The sequence below is a fragment of the Elephas maximus genome, chromosome 2 (genome assembly GCF_024166365.1).
Source record: "Elephas maximus indicus isolate mEleMax1 chromosome 2, mEleMax1 primary haplotype, whole genome shotgun sequence".
NCBI classification, from domain to species: Eukaryota; Metazoa; Chordata; class Mammalia; order Proboscidea; family Elephantidae; genus Elephas; species Elephas maximus.
The window spans coordinates 853584-872226 of record NC_064820.1 but is presented as its reverse complement, the minus strand read 5'-3'; the positions used below and the strand labels follow the sequence as shown (position 1 = coordinate 872226).

The window sequence follows — 18643 nt, the reverse complement described above, 5'->3', positions numbered from 1 at the left end:
TTCTCATCTTCTCAGCCTGTTGACATGCTTGTGCTGTCTGTCTGGGGTCTCTGCTGTGCTCCTCACCTGACCCTTGCTGCCCTCCTCCCTGGCTCATGCTACTCCTCCTCACCTGGCCCATGCCTGCCCCCTCACCTGACCTGTGCCAGCCCCCTCACCTGGCTTGTGTCTGCAGGAGGAGAAGAAGCGGAAACGGGAGAAGGAGCACTGTGACACGGAGGGTGAGGCTGATGACTTCGACCCGGGGAAGAAGGTCGAGGTGGAGCCGCCCCCAGACAGACCAGTCAGGGCCTGCCGCACACAGCCAGGCAAGTGTCGGGCCAGAGGCACTAGGGCATGGGGGCTGGTCCCTGTAGAGTGAGGTTTGACACGCCACCCCCACCCCCCCCAGCTTTTAGGGAGACTTGTGGAAAAGAGGAAAGCACGCCCCTTCCAGGTCCTCACCACGTTGTTGTCAGGTCCTGCTATCACTGGACATCTGAAAAGCAGGCTGGCAAATTCTGCTTGCAAACGTACTGAGCTGAGAATGGCTTATGTGTTTTTAAGGACTTGTAAAAAAGCCACAAAGAACGTGCCACAGAGAGTGATTGTGTGTAGCCACAACCCCTAAGCTTCCTATCTGACCTTTACTCCTGCCCCAAATCCAGCCCTGTCAGCCCTTACCTCCCCACAGGTCAGTCAGACTCACAGGAGTGGGCGTGTCAGGATGTTGCAGGTGGTTCCCACTGGGAGGAAGGGTCTCACTTCTGCTGGGCAGTCGCCACCTGGTGCTGGTCCACCTCAAGGCCCAAGTGATAGGTCTACACAGCCGCTTAGAGTGGGCGTCAACTGGTCAACCAGTGATGAAGGAGCTGGGTATTCTTCATTCTCCAGTGAGGTCTGGCAGGACCCCGAGAGAGTACATGGGCCAGGGTGGCATTTGGCTAGAATTCCCAGCTCACAAGCCTTTCCTTCCCCTCATGCTCACCACGTCCAGCGCCGCCTGCAAGTGGGACATTCGTATTACGCCAGGGTGGCTCTTCCTAGTGACCCACGGCATCTTGTGGTTGGGGGCGTCTCCCTGATTCCAGAGGCTGAGGCAGCAGGGTTAGGACTCGTGACCCCAGAGGAGTGGGAGGTGGCCAAGCTAGCTTCACCAGGAGAGGGTCCAGGGCCTCCATCCCTCTCACTGGGGTGAGTTTTCCTGTCAGCCTCTGAAACAGGGCTGCATCCCTCTGACTGGGGGTGGGTTTTTTTCTTTGCGTATGAAACCAGGTAGCCCTGGGCCAGCAGCAGGTTTGCTCTTCAAGTTTTTCTTTTCTTGACTTTGAGTCGATCACCTCTGATCTATGGGGGCCTGGAGGAGAGGCATTGCGTCACTGCCATTTGTAGCAGCAGTCCTCCTGCCTCCATAAGTCACTGCCATGTGAACAGCTAGGTGGGTGGGGTCGTGGCTGGGCACAGTGGAGGTGGAGAGGTTGGGTACAGCGTGACAGTGGTTAGATGGACACATCTGCAGAGTTAGCGCTGTCACTGGTATGAGCAGCTTAGCCCACCTAGCACATGTGAGGTCTTGTGCCTGTGACCCCTGGTTATCTGCAGCACTTGCGAGATCCACCCAGGTCACCCTAGTTGTTCTCCTCTTTTATGTTTGGAGTCTTGCTCATTTTACTCAGAGCCTAGTCTGGGGGTGCTTGATCCCCTCCCCCAGAATTTACTCCACAAGCTCAGGCTACCACCCACTAAGGGGTGTATCCAGGTGGGACTGTCCTTGAGGGCCAGCAGGGGGCCCCAAGATGTTGTCACACCACATCCTTGTGGAAGCCTTGTGTGTGCGTGTTCATCCTGAGATGTCACACCACGTCCTTGTGAAAGCCCTGTGTGTGTGTTCACCCTGAGATATGGTCACACCATGTCCTTGTGGAAGTCCTGTGTGTATGTGTTCACTCGGAGATACGGTCACAGTACGTCCTTGTGGAAGCCCTGTGTGTGTGTTCACCCTGAGATGTGGTCACACCATGTCCTTGTGGAAGTCCTGTGTGTGTGTGTTCACCCTGAGATGTGGTCACATTGCATCCTTGTGGGAGCCGTGTGTGTGTTCACCCTGAGATGTCACACCATGTCCTTGTCAGGGCCCCATGCCATGTGTGTTTTCATCCTTGTTATACATGTGAGGGCCTGAGGTAGGGCTCTAGGAACTTGGAGAACCTGCTCAAGTACGGCATTAATTGGTGGCCCTTGGCCATCCTGTGTCTGAAGCTTCACTCTCTCTTTCATGTGTGTCCAGAACAGGACATGCAGCAGTGCAGGCTGAGGCATGATGGGTGGCAGCTCCCAGCTATTGCTTTCTGGATGCCAGCACCTTTTCCTGTCCACCTGAGCTTCTGGGAGTCAGGCCGAGCCTGACTGACCCATGAAACACCAAGCCAGTAAATACCATGAAGCTGAAGGTTTTATTGAAGCAATACGAGAGTCTTTTTACTAATTTTTATTTCTTCATTTTCTCTTTGTCAGCTGAAAATGAGAGCACACCCATTCAGCAACTGCTTGAACACTTCCTACGCCAACTGCAGAGGTAAGCACTATGTATCTGCGAGGCCCTCGTGGGGGACCCGTCAGCACCACATGTCTGCAAGGCCCTTGTGGGGGACCTGTCAGCACTTATGTCTGCAAGGCTCTTCTGGGGGCCCATCAGCGCTGCATGTCTGTGAGGCACTTGTTGGGGGACTTGTCAGCACTGGGTGTCTGCAAGGCCTTTGTGGGGGACCCATCAGCACTGTGTGTTTGTGAGGCCCTTGTAGGGGACCCATCAGCACTGCATGTCTGCAAGGTTCTTGTGGGGGACCCGTCAGCACTGTATGCGAGGCTCTCGTGGGGGACCCGTCAGCACTGCATGTCTGCAAGGCTCTTGGGGACCCGTCCGCGCTGTGTGTCTGTGAGGCCCGTGTTGGGAACATGTAGACACATTACTGCTGGATGTTAGTGAGGGCAGTGTTCGGGAATGGGGCTGACTTGTCATCTGGGTTTTGTTTCGTGTCCTCTTCTTCTCTTTTTACAACCCATGAACTAGGGACAGTTCATACCTTTTTGAAAAATCGTGAAAAGAAACAAATGAAAAAAACACGCAGCAGAGATCAACAGTGCATTTCCCACAAAGCCTGAATGTCTTCTCTCCAGCCTTCAGAGAAGACATTTCTCAAGCCTGGTTTAGCTGTGCTGGCAATTTTGACTCTAACACAAAACAATTTCTACTTTACATATGGTGTCTGAGAATTATTGCATCAGAAGGTGCTAGTCTGATATTTATTTCTGTCACGTGGCGTGTGTGGGGTGTGTGATGTTCAGTGAAAGTGCTCAGTCCTGAGAAGCCTTTCCTTTACACTACTGATGCTTTTGCGTCTGTCAGTTTGTTGTAGTATGGGGGCTTGCATGTTGCTGCAATGTTAGAAGCTATGCTACCAGTATTCAAACACCAGCAGGGTCACCCACGGTAGACAGGTTTCAGCGGAGCTTCCAAAATAAGACAGACTAGGAAGAGGACCTGGCGATCTACTTCTGAAAAGAATTAGCCAGTGAAAACCTTATGAATAGCAGCAGAACATTGTCAGATACAGTGCCGGAAGTTGAGCCCCTCAGGATGGAAGGTGCTCAAAATGGGACTGGGGAAGAGCTGCCTCCTCAAAGTAGGAAAAACCTTAATGACCTTGATGGAGCCAAGCTTTTGGGACCTTCATATGCTGATGTGGCATGACTCAAAATGTGAAGAAACAGCTGCAAACATCCATTAATAATTGAAATGCAGAATATATGAAGTATTAACCTAGGATAATTGGAAATGGCCAAAAATGAAACGGAACACATAAATATCGATATCTTAAGCATTTGTGAGCTGAAATGGACTGGTAGTGGCCACTTTGAGTCAGACAATCATGGTCCACCATGCCAGGAACGACAGCTTGCAGAACGGCATTGCATTCGTTGTCAGAAACAACGTCTCGAGATCTATTCTGAGATACAGCACTGTCAGCAATAGGGTAACATCCATGTGCCTACAAGGACAGCCAGTTAATAGGGTTTCTATTCAAATTTATACACTAACCACTAAGGCCGAAAATGAAGAAATTTAAGATTTTTACCAACTTCTGCGGTCTGAAACTTATCAAACATGTAATCAAGATGCATTGATAATTACTGGTGATTGGAATGTGAAAGTTGGAAACAAAGGATCAGTAGTGGGAAAATATGGCCTTGGTGATAGAAATGATGCTGAGATCACATGATAGAGTTTTGCAAGACCAAGGACCTCTTCATTGCAAATACCTTTTTTCAGTAACGTAAGTGGTGACTGTACGCATAGACCTCACCAGATGGAGTACACAGGAATCAATCGACTACATCTGTGGAAAGAGGCAGTTGAAAGCTCACTAACATCAGTCGGCCCAAGGCCGGGGCTGACTGTGGGAAGGACCATCAATTGCCCATATGTAAATTCAAGTAGAAGCTTAAGAAAATTAGAACAATTCCATGAGAGCCAAAGTAGCACCTTGAGTATATCCCACCTGAATGTAGAGATCCTCTCAAGAGTAGATTTGACACATTGAACACTAATGACAGAAGACCAGAAAACTTGTGGAATGACATCAAGGAGATCATACGTGAAGAAAGCAAGAGGTCATTAAAAAGACAGGAAAGAAAGAGAAGACCAAAATGGATGCCAGAAGAGACTCTGAGACTTGCTCTTGAACGTCAAGTATCTAAAGTGAAAAGAAGAAACGATAAAGTCAAAGAGCTAAACAGAAGATTTCAAAGGATGGCTCAAAAAGATAAAGTACTATAATGACATGTGCAAGGCCTTGGAGTTAGAAAGCCAAAAAGGAAGAACACACTTGGCATTTCTCAAGCTGAAAGAACTGAAGAAAAAACCTAAGCCTTGGGTTGCAATGTTGAAGGATTCTACGGGCAAAATGTTGAAAAACGCAGGAAGCATCAAAAGCAGTTGAAAGGAATGCACAGAGTCACTTTGCCAAAAAGAATTGGTCAATGTTCAACCATCTGAGAAGGTAGCGTATGAGCGAGAACCAGTGGTATTGAAGGAAGAAGTCCAAATGCACTGAAGACATTGGTGAAAAACAAGGCTGTGGGAATTGACAGAATACCAATTGAGATGTTTCAACGAACAGATGCAGCACTGGAACGGCTCACTCGTCTATGCCAAGAAATTTGGAAGACAGCTACCTGATGTACCGACTAGAAGAGATCCATGTTGTTGTTGTTTTTAGGTGCCATTGAGTCAGTTCCGACTCAGCAACCTCACGCACAACAGAACAAAACACTGCCCAATCATGCGCCATCCTCACAATTGTTGCCACGTTTGAGCCCACTGTTGCAGCCACTGTGTCAGTCCACCTCGTTGAGGGTCTTCCTCTTTTCCTCTGACCCGTACTCTACCAAGCATGATGTCCTTCTCCAGGGACTGGTCCCTCCTGACAACATGTCCAAAGTATGTAAGATGCAGTCTCGCCACCCGTGCTCGTAAGGAGCATTCTGGTTGTACTTCTTCCAAGACAGATTTGTTCCTTCTTTTGGCAGTCCGTGGTATATTCAATATTCTTCGCCAACACCACAACTCAAAGGCATCAATTCTTCTTCAGTCTTTCGTATTCATTGTCCAGCTTTCACATGCATATGATGCAATTGAAAATATCATGGCTTGGGTCAGCGCACCTTAGTGCTTCAAGTGACGTCTTTGCTTTTCAACACTTTAAAGAGGTCCTTTGCAGCAGATTTGCCCAATGCAACGCGTCTTATGATTTCTTGACTGCTGCTTACATGGCTGTTGATTGTGGATCCGAGTAAAATGAAATCCTTGACAACTTCAATCTTTTCTCCATTTATCATGATGTTGCTCATTGGTCCAGTTGTGAGGATTTTTGTTTCCTTTATGTTGAGGTGCAATCCAAACTGAAGGTCATGGTCTTTGATCCTCATCAGTAAGTGCTTCAAGTCCTCTTCACTTTCAGCAAGCAAGGTTGTGTCATCTGCATAACGCAGGTTGTTAATGAGTCTTCCTCCGATCTTTATGCCCCATTCTCCTTCATATAGTCCACCTTCTCGTATTATTTGCTCAGCGCACAGATTGAATAGGTATGGAAAAGGATACAACCCTGATGCACATCTTTCCTGACTTTAAACCAATCAGTATCCCCTTGTTCTGTCTGAACAACTGCCTCTTGATCCATGTAAAGGTTCCTCACGAGCGCAATTAAGTGTTCTGGAATTCCCATTTCTTGTTATCCCTAACATTATCTGTGATTTCTTGTGATCCACACAGTTGGTTAAATGTTTATGTCTATTCCAAAGAAAGGTGATAAAATACAATGTGAAAATAATGAAACAGTATCATTAATGTCACACACAAGTGAAATTTTGCTGATGGTCATTCAAAAGCAGTTGCCATATATTGACGGGGAATTGCCAGAAACTGAAGCCCGATTCACAAAAGGACGTGGAACCAGGGATATTGCTGATGTCAGGTGGATCCTGGCTGAAAGCAGAGAATGCCAGAAGGATGTTTTCCTGTGTTTTATTGACTATTCAAAGGCATTTGACTGTGTGGTTCATAACAAATTATGGACAACATTGTAAAGAATGGGAATCCCAGAACACTTATTTGTGTTCATTAAGTGTTAACACGTAGACCAAGAGGCAGTCATTTGAATAGAAGAAGTGGATATTGCATCGTTTAAAATCAAGAAAGGTGTCCTTTCACCATACTTATTCAGTCTGTGGAGCCCTGGTCGCACAGTGGTTAAGAGCTCAGCTGCTAACCAAAAGGCTGACAGTTCAAATCCACCAGCTGCCCCTTATAAACTGGATGGGGCAGTTTTACTCTGTCCTATAGGATCGCTATGAGTTGGAATTGACTCGATTGCAACAGGTTTTTTTTTTTTTTTTTTGTAATTCTATCTGTATGCTGAAGAAATAATCCGAGAGGCTGGACTGTATGAAGTAGAATGGGGCATCAGGATTGGAGGAAGACTCATTAACAGCCTGTGCTGTTCACATTACACAGCCTTACTTACTGAAAGTGAAGAGGACTTGAAGCACTTACTAATGAAGATCAAAGACCACAGCCTTCAGTATGGATTACACCTCAACATAAAGAAAACAAAAATCCTCACAACTGGACTAGTAAACACCATCATAATAAATGGAGAAAAGACTGAAGTTGTCAAGGATTTCATCTTACTTGGATCCACAATCAACATCCATGGAAGCAGCAGCCAAGAAATCAAATGATGTATTGCATTGGGCAAATCTGCTGCAAAAGACCCCTTTAACGTGTTAAAAATCAAAGATGTCACTTTGAGGACTAAGGTGTGCCTGACCCAAACTATGGTATTTTCAGTTGCCTCATAGACATGCAAAAGCTGGAATGAATAAGGAAGACCAAAAAAGAATTGATGCTTTTGAATTATGGTGCTGGTGAAGAATATTGAATACACTGTGGACTGCCAAAAAAACGAACAAACCTGTCTTGGAAGAAGTGCGGCCAGAAATGTCTTTGTCTTCGTCATCTAGTGCTGCTATAACAGAGATACCGCAAGTGGGTGGCTTTAACAAAGAGAAATTTATTTCCTCACAGTCTAGGAGCAAATTCAGGGCGTCAGTTCCAGGGGAAAGCTTCCTCTGTCAGCTTCAGAGGAAGGTCCTCGTCATCAATCTTCCCCTGGACTAGGAGCTTCTTCATGCGGGAACCCTGGGTCCAAAGGATACACTCTGCTCCCGACACTGCTTTTTTGGTGGCATGAGGTCCCCCAACCCCTGCTTGCTTCCCTTTCCTTTTATCTCTTGTGAGATAAAAGGTGGTACAGGCCACACCCCAGAGAAACTCCCTGTATATAGGGTCAGGTATGTGACTTGGGCAAGAGTGTTACACCCCACCCTAATCCTCTTTAACCACAGGTAGAGATTATGATTTATAACACGTAGGAAAGTCACGAAATGTAGGACAATCACACAATACTGGGAATCATCGCCTAACCAAGATGACACGTATTTTTGGGGGGACACAATTCAACCTATGCCAGCTCCTTAGGAGCAAGGATGGCGAGACTCTGACATACTTTGAACATGTTATCAGGAGGGATCAGTCTCTGGAGAAGGACATCCTGCTTGGTAAAGTACAGTATCAGTGAGAAAGAGGAGACTCTCAACAAGATGGATTGACACAGTGGCTGCAACAACGGGCTCACGCATAACGACGATCACGAGGATGGTGCGGGACCAGGCAGTGCTTCGTTCTGTGGTGCGTAGGTCCGTGCGTAGGGTCACTAGGAGTCGGAGTGTCCACGGCACCTAACAACAACTGATGCTTTGTGATCATGTTCTGTGCAGTTTGTTACCCCGAGGTTGCATTTGGTGAAGTTACATTCAGCTCTTTGTTTAGTGGCTGTGAGATGATGCTCTAACAAAGAAGTCACAGTAGGCGGTCACAGTAGGCGGTCACAGTAGGTAAGAGAGATCGCGGTGCGTAACAGCAGATGCATCCACACATAAAATCATTCAAGCAAACTTAAGAAGCGGGACGAGCATTTATTAAAGAAAATCAACTTTACTGACAAACGTAAGATTTGAGTAAAGTCTCTGTAATTAGTTGACCGTTGCTGTGTGACACCCTCCATCCCTCCCCATTTAGTGGCTTCAAACGACCACAGCTCAGAATTGTGAGGTTGGCCTTTGGAAGGACTCGGCTGGTGGGTCTGCCAGCCAGTCTCCTGCAGTCAGCTGTCAGCTGTCAGCAATACCTGTGTCCCTTGAGGTCAGCTCTCAGTGGGCCCCCACGTCCCTTCAGGTCAGCTGTCAGTGGGTCTCCACATCTCCTGCAGTCAGCTGGGCACTCAGCTTGCCCTCAGGAAGCAGCCTGGCTAGTCCTTGAGTGCCACTCACAGGAGAAGGGACCCCAGGGCATTGCTGCCTGGCTAGTCCTTGAGTGCCACTCACAGGAGAAGGGACCCCAGGCCATTGCTGCCTGGGCTTTGGTGCCTTCAGGCGGCTTTTTTAATATTTCACCTATCTTCTTTAGCTTACCTTGGCCCACAAATTAATTTGATGCCAGCTACTCTGTGATGCTCGAAGCAGAAGTCTTTTAGTTTTGTAGTTTATTTCCTTCTGCAATGACAGCCTGCTGGGGTGTTGTCTTGCGGCAAGGGCCACATGCAATTGAGTTGCTACCACAAGACAGGTGTTGGCAAGTGTGGACTCTAATTTACTCTTAGAGGATTTGGGGCTTAAGGTTTTTCCATTCAGATTCTTTGGCTTCTCCCCCCATTTCATTGAAAACTGGTACTCGTTCAAGTCCATGGATTTGCTGTTGCTGGCGGTGGGCAGTGAGCTTCTGGATACAGCTTACCCTGTGTCGGGGACAAAGAGGAAAAGTGATCAGGGGTTTACTTGACGTGGTCACTCATCTCTGCTGCTTCCTCTTACATCTCAGGACAGGAGGAAATGAAGGAGACAGGTTCACAGATGTTCCTCTGCTGGGGCCCTTAAGACCTTCTCCCCTGGCCCCACCGAGGGGACAGGCACCACACAGTGAGATGCAGGCCTCCTGGGCAAGGGGCCTAAAAGGGGCTCGTGGACCCCCAAGCCCCTGGGGTTCATCAGACATCCTCAGTGAGGAGAGGCCAGAGGCCTCTTCAGGTGTCAGGGTATAAATTTCAGGGCTGACGAGAGCCAGACATCATTTTTTGGAATTTTTCTTGTCGTTAGGTGCCGTTGAGTCAGTACCAAATCCTAGCGACCCTGTGCACAACAGAGCAAAACACTGCCCTGCCCCGCGCCACCCTCACAACCTTTGTCGTGCCTGAGCCCATTGTTGCAGCCATTTTGTCGGTCCATCTGGTTAAGGGTCTTCCTCTTTTTCGCTGACCCTCTGCTTTACCAAGCGTGACGTCCTTCTCCAGGGACTGGTCCCACCTGATAACATGTCCAAAGTCTGTGAGACGAAGTCTTGCCATCCTTGCTTCTGAGCATTCTGAGCACACTTCTTGTAAGACAGATTTGTTCTTCTGGCAGTCCATGTTGTCATTGTTGTCGTCGTTAGGTGCTGTTGAGTCAGTTCCGACTCAAAGCGACCTCGTATACAACAGATTGAAACCCTGCCCAGTCCTGCGCTATCAGCACAATCGTTGTTATGCTTGAGCCCCTTGTTGCAGCCACTGTGTCAATCTATCTTGTTGAGGGTCTTCTTCCTCTTTTTCCCTGACCCTCTACCAAGCATGATGTCTTTCTCCGGGGACTGGTCCCTCCTGATAAAATGTACAAGATATGTGAGAGCCCATGGTATATTTAATATTCTTCCCATCACCATAATTCAAATGTGTTAACTCTCCTCAGTCTTCCTTATTTGTTGTGCAGCTTTTGCATGGATACGAAGCAATGGAAAACACCATGGCTTGAGTCAGGTGCACCTTAGTCCTTAAAACAAGCTCTTTAACACTTTAAGCAGATCTTTTGCAGTAGATTTGCCCAATGCAATGTGTTGTTTGATTTCTTGACTGCTGCTTCTATGAGTGTTGATTGTGGATCCAAGTTAGATGAAATCCTTGACAACTTCAGTTGTTTTTTTTTTTCTGTTTATCATCATGTTGCTTATTGGTCCAGTTGTGAGGATTTTTGTTTTCTTATGTTGAGGTGTAATCCATACTGAAGGCTGTGGTCTTTGATCTTCATCAGTAAGTGCTTCATGTCCTCTTCACTTTCAGCAAGCAAGGTTGTGCCATCTGCATAACACAGGTTGTTAATGAGTCTTCTTCCAATCTTGATGCCCCGTTCTTCTTCATGTAGTCCAGCTTCTCGGTTTATTTGCTCAGCATACAGATTGAATGGATATGGTGAAAGGATACAACCCTGGCGCACACCTTTCTTGACTTTAAACCATGCAGTATTGCCTTATTCTATCTGAACAACTGCCGTTTGGCCTAAGTACAGGTTCCTCATGGGCACAATTAAGTGTTTTGGAACTCCCATTCTGTGCAGGTTTATCCATAACTTGTTACGATCCACACAGTTGAATGCCTTTGCACGGTCAGTAAAACACACGTAAACCTCTTTATGGTATTCACGGCTTTCAGCCAGGCTCCATCAGACGTCAGCTGTGATATCCATTGTTACACGTCGTCATCTGAATCCGGCTTGCATTTCTGTTAGTTTCCTGTCGATGTACTGTTGGTATCCGCTTTTGAATGATGTTCAGCAAAATTTTACTTCTGTGGATATTAATGATATTGTTTGATAATTTCTGCATTCTATTGAATCATCTTTCTTTGGAATGGGTACAAATATGGATCTCTTCCAGTTGGTTGGCCAGGTAGCTATCTTCCAGATTTCTTGGCATAGACGAGTGAGCGCTTCCAGGGCAGCATCAGTTTGCAGAAACATCTCAGTTGATACTCTGTCAGCTTCCTGGAGCCTTGTTTTTCACCATTGCCTTCAGTGCAGCTTGGGCTTTTTCCTTCAGTACCATCAGTTCTGATCATATTCTACCTCCTGAAATGATTGAAGGTCGATCAATTCTTTTTGGTACAGTGACAGTGTATTCCTTCCATCTGCTTTTGATACTTCCTGCATTGTTCAATATTTTGCTCATAGGATCTTTCAGTATTGCAACTTGAGGCTTGAATTTTTTTTTCAGTTCTTTCAGCTTGAGAAATGCCAAGCATATTCTTGCCTTTTGGTTTTCTAACTCCAGGTCTTTGCACATTTCATTATAATACGTTACCTTGTCTTCTTGAGCCGCCCTTTCAAATCTTCTACTCAGTTATTTGACTTCATCTTTTCTTCCTTTTGCTTTAGCTACTCTGCATTCAAGAGCAAGTTTTAGAGTCTCTCCTGACATCCATTTTGGTCTTTTGTTTCTTTCCTGTTTTTTTAATGGCCTCTTGCTTCGTGTATGACGTCCTTCCACAGCTCATCTGGTCTTCAGTCATTAATGTTCAATGCGTCAAATCTATTCTTGAAATGGTTTCTGGACTCAGGTGGGATATACTCAAGGCCGTACTTCGGCTCTCATGGACTTGTTCTAAGTTTCTTCAGTTTCACCTTGAACTTGCATATGAGCAATTGGTGGTCTGTTCTGTAGTCGACCCCTGGCCTTGTTCTGACTGATGATATTGAGCTTCCTCTTTGTTTCTTTCCACAGATGTAGTCGATTTGATTCCTGTGTATCACATCTGCTGAGGTCCATGTGTATAGTCGCTGTTTATATTGTTGAAAAAGGTGTTTTCAATGAAGAAGTTGTCGGTCTTGGAAAATTCTGTTATGTGATCTTCAGCATTATTAGTATCACCAAGGTTGTATTTTCAACTATGATCCTTCTTCTTTGTTTCCAACTTTCACATTCCCATCACCAGTAATTATCAATGCATCTTGATTGTGTGCTCAGTAAACTTCAGACTGCAGAAGTTGGTAAAAATCTTTAATTTCTTAATCTTTGGCCTTAGTGGTTGGTGTGTAAATTTGAGTAATAGTCATATTAACTGGTCACCCTTGTAGGCATATGGATATTATCCTATCACTGACAGTGTTGTACTTTAGGCTTGATCTTGAAATGTTCTTTTTGATGATGAACGTGACGCTATTCCTCTTCACTTTGTCATTCCTGGCATAGTAGACTGTATGATTGTCCGATTCAAAATGGCCAATACCAGTCCATTTCAGCTCACTAAACCATTACTGTCAAGTCAGTTCCAACTCATAGTGAGCCTATAGGACAGAATAGAACTGCCCGCACAGGGTTTCCAGGGAGTAGCTGGTGGATTTGAACTGCCAACCTTCTAGTTTACAGCTGAACGCTTAACCACTGCACTACTAGGGCTCTGTTTCAGCTCACTAATGCTTAGGATATCCGTGTTTATGCATGCTGTTTCATTTTGGACAACTTCAGATTTTCCTAGATTCATACATTCTGTGTTCCAATTATTAACGGATGTTTACAGCTATTTCATCTTTTATTACGGTTGGAAATTTTAGTGTATCCAAAATGCCTATCAGTACAAAAAGGATGAATTTCATCATTTTCTATTTTTAAAAAACAAACTTTAAATTTGGTCAAGCATGTCAGATTTTTAACTTTGCACCATTTTGAAATCCTGATTGTAATGTTTTTCTGGTTAAAATACTGGTGTCTTTATTTTTAGGAAAGATCCGCACGGGTTTTTTGCTTTCCCCGTCACGGACGCTATTGCTCCTGGATACTCGATGATAATAAAACACCCGATGGACTTTGGCACGATGAAGGACAAAATCGTCGCTCACGAATACAAGTCTGTCACAGAGTTTAAGGTTAGTTGATTTCCATGCCTGAGCTGGTCGTCAAGCTCTGTGTGTGCATGTTTCTGTCCCGGGAAGCACTCCATCCGTCTTTGGCTGTCACAGGTTCACACACAGGCACACATACATATGCAGAGACACACACACATCCGTGCCTGCGTTAGTGTTTCCCAAACACAGCATGAAGGAAACGATTGTGACTTTCTCAGTGTTGTTGTCAGGAGTCTGGTCTCTGTTGCATGCTGTTAAAAGTTTTGTTTGTTTTTTTTTTAACGTTACTGTGCTGGTATAAACAAGACATGTTGGGTCGAGCAGTGATGTAGTAATCCAGTTTGGCCTGGCACAAGCATGGGTACTAGGAGATGTGATTTCCTGATTCTTGGCTTTGTCCTATGGTAACTAACTGGGTATTGATATTTGGAGTCTTATGTTTTTACATCCACTGAGTACTCTGATCACAGCTCTGTCCTTGTCACTGGTTCTGAGAACTGGAAACTGCTCTTTGGCTTTGAACTGGGCCTGGGCGGGAGTTGTCTTCTCGGTGAGCAGAATGAATACATGGTAGAATCTATAGCGACGTCGTTTAGAGAAGCCTGAAGGTCCTCTCTGAGGCTCCACTGGCTTTGGGTTTTGACGTGTGGGCACTCGCTGGAGGGCGGCTGACCCAAGGAAGCCCAACCCGCAGGCTTGAGGCGACCTGCACGTGGCTCGGCAAGGCCAGACAGTCCAGCCCTCAGCCCCACACATCCTTCCTTCTGGCCCCGTGCCTCCCTGTGGCCTCGCTCCCCTCCCTTTTTTAGCGACAACCTCAAGCGAGCAGCACCCACTGTCACGTGTCCTCAGATGCCTGTTCTGAGCCTATGGCCGCCGTGTCCATGCTAATTAGCATGGCGGATAGTGGCCTCTTGTCCTGGGGACCCTGGTCCACAGCCAATGGTGAGCTTAGATGGTGACCTCACAGGGCCCACAGCCAGGTCAGCCAAGGACAGAATTTAACATACCTGTACACTCATCCTCCATCATGATGTCAGCTTACCTGTGACAGGTGTGTGCTGAGCAGTGTGGTTATAATAACAAAATACTGACATCTTAGATAGCTTTTTCGGCATGCTTTGTTGTTCAGTAAGGCTCTTCTTTTAGTGGAAGTCTTTAATAGTATTAGGGTGACTGTAGACAAGATTTTAGCCTGTATTCTGTGGAGAAGCCCCAGAGCTAGGGGACTTCACTCCCCTGCCCATCCATCCATCCCAGACCCTCCCTCACAAGAACCCAATCCTATTCCTCTCATTTCTGAGCTCCAAAGGCAGTGAAGACGGCCTGGGAGGGGAGAAGCAGAGGAGTCCCTAGTTTGTCCTCTTACAAAATGATTGAAAGGAAGTCGCAGATCTCGACCAACTCTTCACTGAAAAATTTTTCATGCAAGTAAAGACCAGTGAACAATTAAGAGTTTCCCAGAAAGAGTTCAGCTCTGAGAGCCAGGTTTGATTGCTCCGCTGGACTTGAGCCTTTACCCCTGGCCTCCCACAGCAGGGTCTGAGACACCGCTGCCTAGTGAACTCTGCTTTCTCTCTCTCCAGGCAGATTTCAAGCTCATGTGTGACAATGCCATGACCTACAACAGGCCGGACACTGTGTACTACAAGCTGGCCAAGAAGATCCTGCACGCGGGCTTCAAGATGATGAGCAAAGTAAGGGGGCTCCGGCAGCAGTGCCGAGAAAGCCAGTCACACCCTCCTGCGATTTTGTGTCACCTCCATCTGCCTGTCCCTGTGGTCTCGTGGTGGTCCCTCTGCTCCAGGGTAGACACCCAGGCTGCCCCCTCATGCCCCCTCCTCCAGACACACCCCTCTGCGCCTGCTCATCACCCAGCTGCCGCGGCCTTTTAGGGTGGTCTCAGCCTGCAGGTCACCTCACTGGATGCAGCCAGCTCATGGCGGGGTCCCGTGTCGCCCCCACTCTGTGCCTGTCCTGGGCGTGGTCCCAAGTGGCTGCTGTCCTGGGTCCGTCCTGAGGTCTGGGTGCACATCTGTCCAGGGAGCCAGGGTGCATGCGTGTGGGACATTTCCTTGGGCCTGACTAGCCTGTAAGGTAAGGTAAGGGGAGGACCGTGCTCTGTCCTCTCGCCGCCGGGCCTCCACAAGCCAGTCCCAGCCCGTCGCGCCACGCCGCGGGAGGTAGCGTTAGGCAGGTGAGGGCGCACTCCATCCCATGCCATCGTCACATGCCTTGCCGTGAGGGAGAGTAAAGGCCGCGCCGCTCTGTCCTTTCTGCTTCTAGGAACGGCTGTTAGCTTTGAAGCGCAGCATGTCGTTCATGCAGGACATGGATTTCTCTCAGCAGGCAGCGCTCCTGGGCAGTGAGGACACGGCCGTCGAGGAGCCAGTGCCTGAAGTCGTGCCTGTGCAAGTAGAAACAGCCAAGAAATCCAAAAAGCCCAGTAAAGAAGTTCTTAGGTAAAGGTCTGCCAGCACGTGTCCTGCGCCGACGCTGCAGTGCTGGCTGGGTGGGCTGTGGCCTCGTGAGCTCAGCGTGGGTGAGCACCACAGCTGGCGATGATCATGGGCGGCCTGGGAGCCTGAAGTCAGGAAGCCAGGCCCAGGCCTCAAAGCCTGGTGCATAGCCAGGCAGGGTCTGGCCAAAACCGCTTCATAAGCCGAGTGTCTAAGGCGGTGCCGTGTCCCCCTGCCCTCCTGCGGCGGGCCGACCCTCGTCTGCCGCGTCCCCCTGCCCTCCTCTGGCAGGCTGCCCTAGCCTGTCCCACACCCACAGGCGGTCCACCCAAGGGGCACTATTCTAGCTCGAGGTAGCAGAGGACCCCAGCACCACAGAGCTGAGCGCCCTCCTTATGGGCCATCGCACCACCTGCATCCCCACCATGGCAGCCTTCTTGGCGGTGGATACAGAGGGCTGAAGCAGCCCCTCCCGCCCGGCACACAGTCCTGTCCCAGATGTAGAGTCTGAGCACGCCTCCCAGGGCACAGAGCCACCTCCTGGGTTTCCACTGTCTGCTAATGCCCACTGACCTGCCCCTGAGAAGGCCCCATGTGGGAGCAACGCAGCCATGTGCCCTGTGGTGGTGGGGGGGGCGCCACCAGCCCAGGCCTCCACCCCTGGGAGAGGTGCTGCACACCAGTGGCAGGTAGCAAATAAGTCACAGCCTCGGTTTTGTCTCCTCCCTTATTGGGCCTCGTCTGGGTCAAAAAGAGGAAGCAGCAGGGCAGCCCACGCAGGGCACCAGAGGGGCTTGGTCCTGTCCACACCAGTGTGCCTTCCCATTAGTGGGTGCTTGTGTGACCAATGCCAAGACCAGCAGCCCCCCAATCACACGACTTCCCGGGTTGCTAGTGGTTTGTTTGAGCGAAGTGGTCGGCAGGGCCCCCTGTGAGCTCTGGCATCGAGGGCGCTTCTGCCACACCATCTGCCTGCATGAGAAGCAGTCTGCCTGGCTGGCTTGTGCCTTGAGAGGATATGCACGCTGACCTAGGTCCGGGGCAGTGTAGGGGCCGACACTCCACCCCCAGTTCACGGGGTTGGGGATTTGAGGGAAACAGCAAGTTTGGTGGTGCTTTCTCTGAGTTCCTGGCATCTGAGTCCACGGTCTGGTCAGCAGTGCCCGCTGGCCTTAAGGGCTGGTGTTTATCACACAAACTGTGACTGGGCATAGCGGGCAGACTCCCTCGGTGCTGAGCTCCAATCTCCTCCACTGCCTGGGGCCAACCGAACTGGTCAAGGGGCAGGGCCCAGAGTGCGGGCCCTGGTGAAACGTGGACGCCCTTAGCTGGACTTCCAGACTGTAGCTGCTGCTGTTGCAGGTCATTGGGGTTAGTGATGACGGTGTCGATGTGCCCATGATGAGTGAGGCAGGTCCCTGTGCAAACCCCACAGGGCCCGCAGCCCCTCAGCCCTCAGACTCACGAGAGGGCAGCCCCTCAGCAGGCCTCTATTCCCGCTGTTTCTCAGAGGGACTACCCACCAGCTTGAACCCTTCAGGAAAGGGAGGCCTCTTGGGCCCTCGTGCCTCCTCCCACCTGCGTGCCCTCTGGCCTCGCCTCCACCACTCCCAGCTGCCCTGCTTGAGCGCTCTTACGCAGGGCAGGGCCTTTGTCACTGTCCTCATCATGCCTTTGACTACACCAGGAAGGCTCCTGTCGTTTTCTTCCTTCTGTCGTGCTTAGCTTCACTGAGACATTTTAATTGAGAAGTGGCAGCACCAGACGTCTACTTGAGTTACTCTGCTCTTGGCTTTCCTGAAGTGTTGCGTGTCATTGTAACTGAGGAGGATGCCTGAGGGGGAGGGTGACGGAAGGACATGCTGTGCCAGCCGTTGGGGGTCTCTGGGCAGAGCCTGGCGGAGGGGCTCAGGGGGGCCGGCTGCACCCTGCGGGCGGGCTGGATATGACGCCGCCCTCTGCCTGCAGCTGCGTGTTTGAGCCGGAGGGGAATGCCTGCAGCCTGACAGACAGCACCGCAGAGGAGCACGTGCTGGCGCTGGTGGAGCATGCGGCCGATGAGGCACGTGATAGGATCAACCGCTTCCTGCCCGGTGGCAAGGTAGGGTGGCCGGCGTGGCCAGGGCGCTGCGGGTGAGCGGGCCTCTTCCTGGCCAGCGGGCTTTTTACAACCTCAGACGTTAGGAAAGCTGTAGGTTTAGGGCCAAACAAAAGCTTGTTTTCCGGAACCATTTTCAAGTAAGCAGGGGGCCCAGTGCCCATCAGCCTCAAACACTGGAGTATACTTTCTACAAGCCAAGATGTTTGCCACAGAACGGCCATCGGTACGTTACTGCCGTCTGCCCTCGCACCCATGTAGTTCACCTGGTGTCCCAGTAACATCCTTTACACCAGTTCAGAGCCATGCTGAGCTCCTGGTCATTTTCATCAGGATCTGTCTCGTCTCTGTTGGTGCTGTAGAAGCTACAGACAGTGGTTCTGTGCCTGTTCTAGAATGTTCCTCTTCTTCAGTTGGGACTGTGGAGGCTGTAGGCAGTGTGGGTCTAGGCCTGTTCTAGAACATTCCGTGCCGCCGTTTGTGCTGTGGAGACTGCAGGCAGTGGTTCTGAGACCTTTTCTAGAATGTTTTGCACCTCCACTTGGCACTGTGGAGGCTACAGGCAATGGTTCTAGGCCTGTTCTAGAATGTTCCATGTTTCCACTTGGCTCTGTGGAGGCCTTCGGCGCTGGTTCTGAGGCCTGTTCTAGAATGTTCTGTGCCTCTGCTTGGTGCTGTGGAGGCTACAGGCAGTGGTTCTGAAGCCTGTCCTAGAATGTTCTGTGCCTCTACTTGGTGCTGTGGAGGCTATAGGCAGACATTCCGAGGCCTGTTCTAGAATGTT

The 18643-nt window shown here is 49.1% G+C and overlaps 1 protein-coding gene across 5 annotated transcripts in view; it reads left to right on the top strand.

Moving 5' to 3' along the window:
- The window catches only part of BRD9 (bromodomain containing 9), a 39003-nt gene that overhangs the window by 2103 nt on the left and 18257 nt on the right, over positions 1 to 18643 (top strand). For 2 of the 5 annotated variants that reach the window (XR_007514032.1, XM_049859833.1), the window contains exons 3-8: positions 176 to 308; positions 2494 to 2554; positions 13179 to 13323; positions 14889 to 14999; positions 15589 to 15764; positions 17730 to 17862. Coding sequence is in view for 4 of the 5 variants with exons in the window: in XM_049859833.1 (XP_049715790.1) it covers positions 176 to 308; positions 2494 to 2554; positions 13179 to 13323; positions 14889 to 14999; positions 15589 to 15764; positions 17730 to 17862 (759 nt within the window). In the remaining variant the exon portion in view is untranslated. The remainder of the gene's footprint in view (positions 1 to 175; positions 309 to 2493; positions 2555 to 13178; positions 13324 to 14888; positions 15000 to 15588; positions 15765 to 17729; positions 17863 to 18643) is intronic. The other 3 variants (XM_049859851.1, XM_049859841.1, XM_049859864.1) reach the window with 3 other exon arrangements.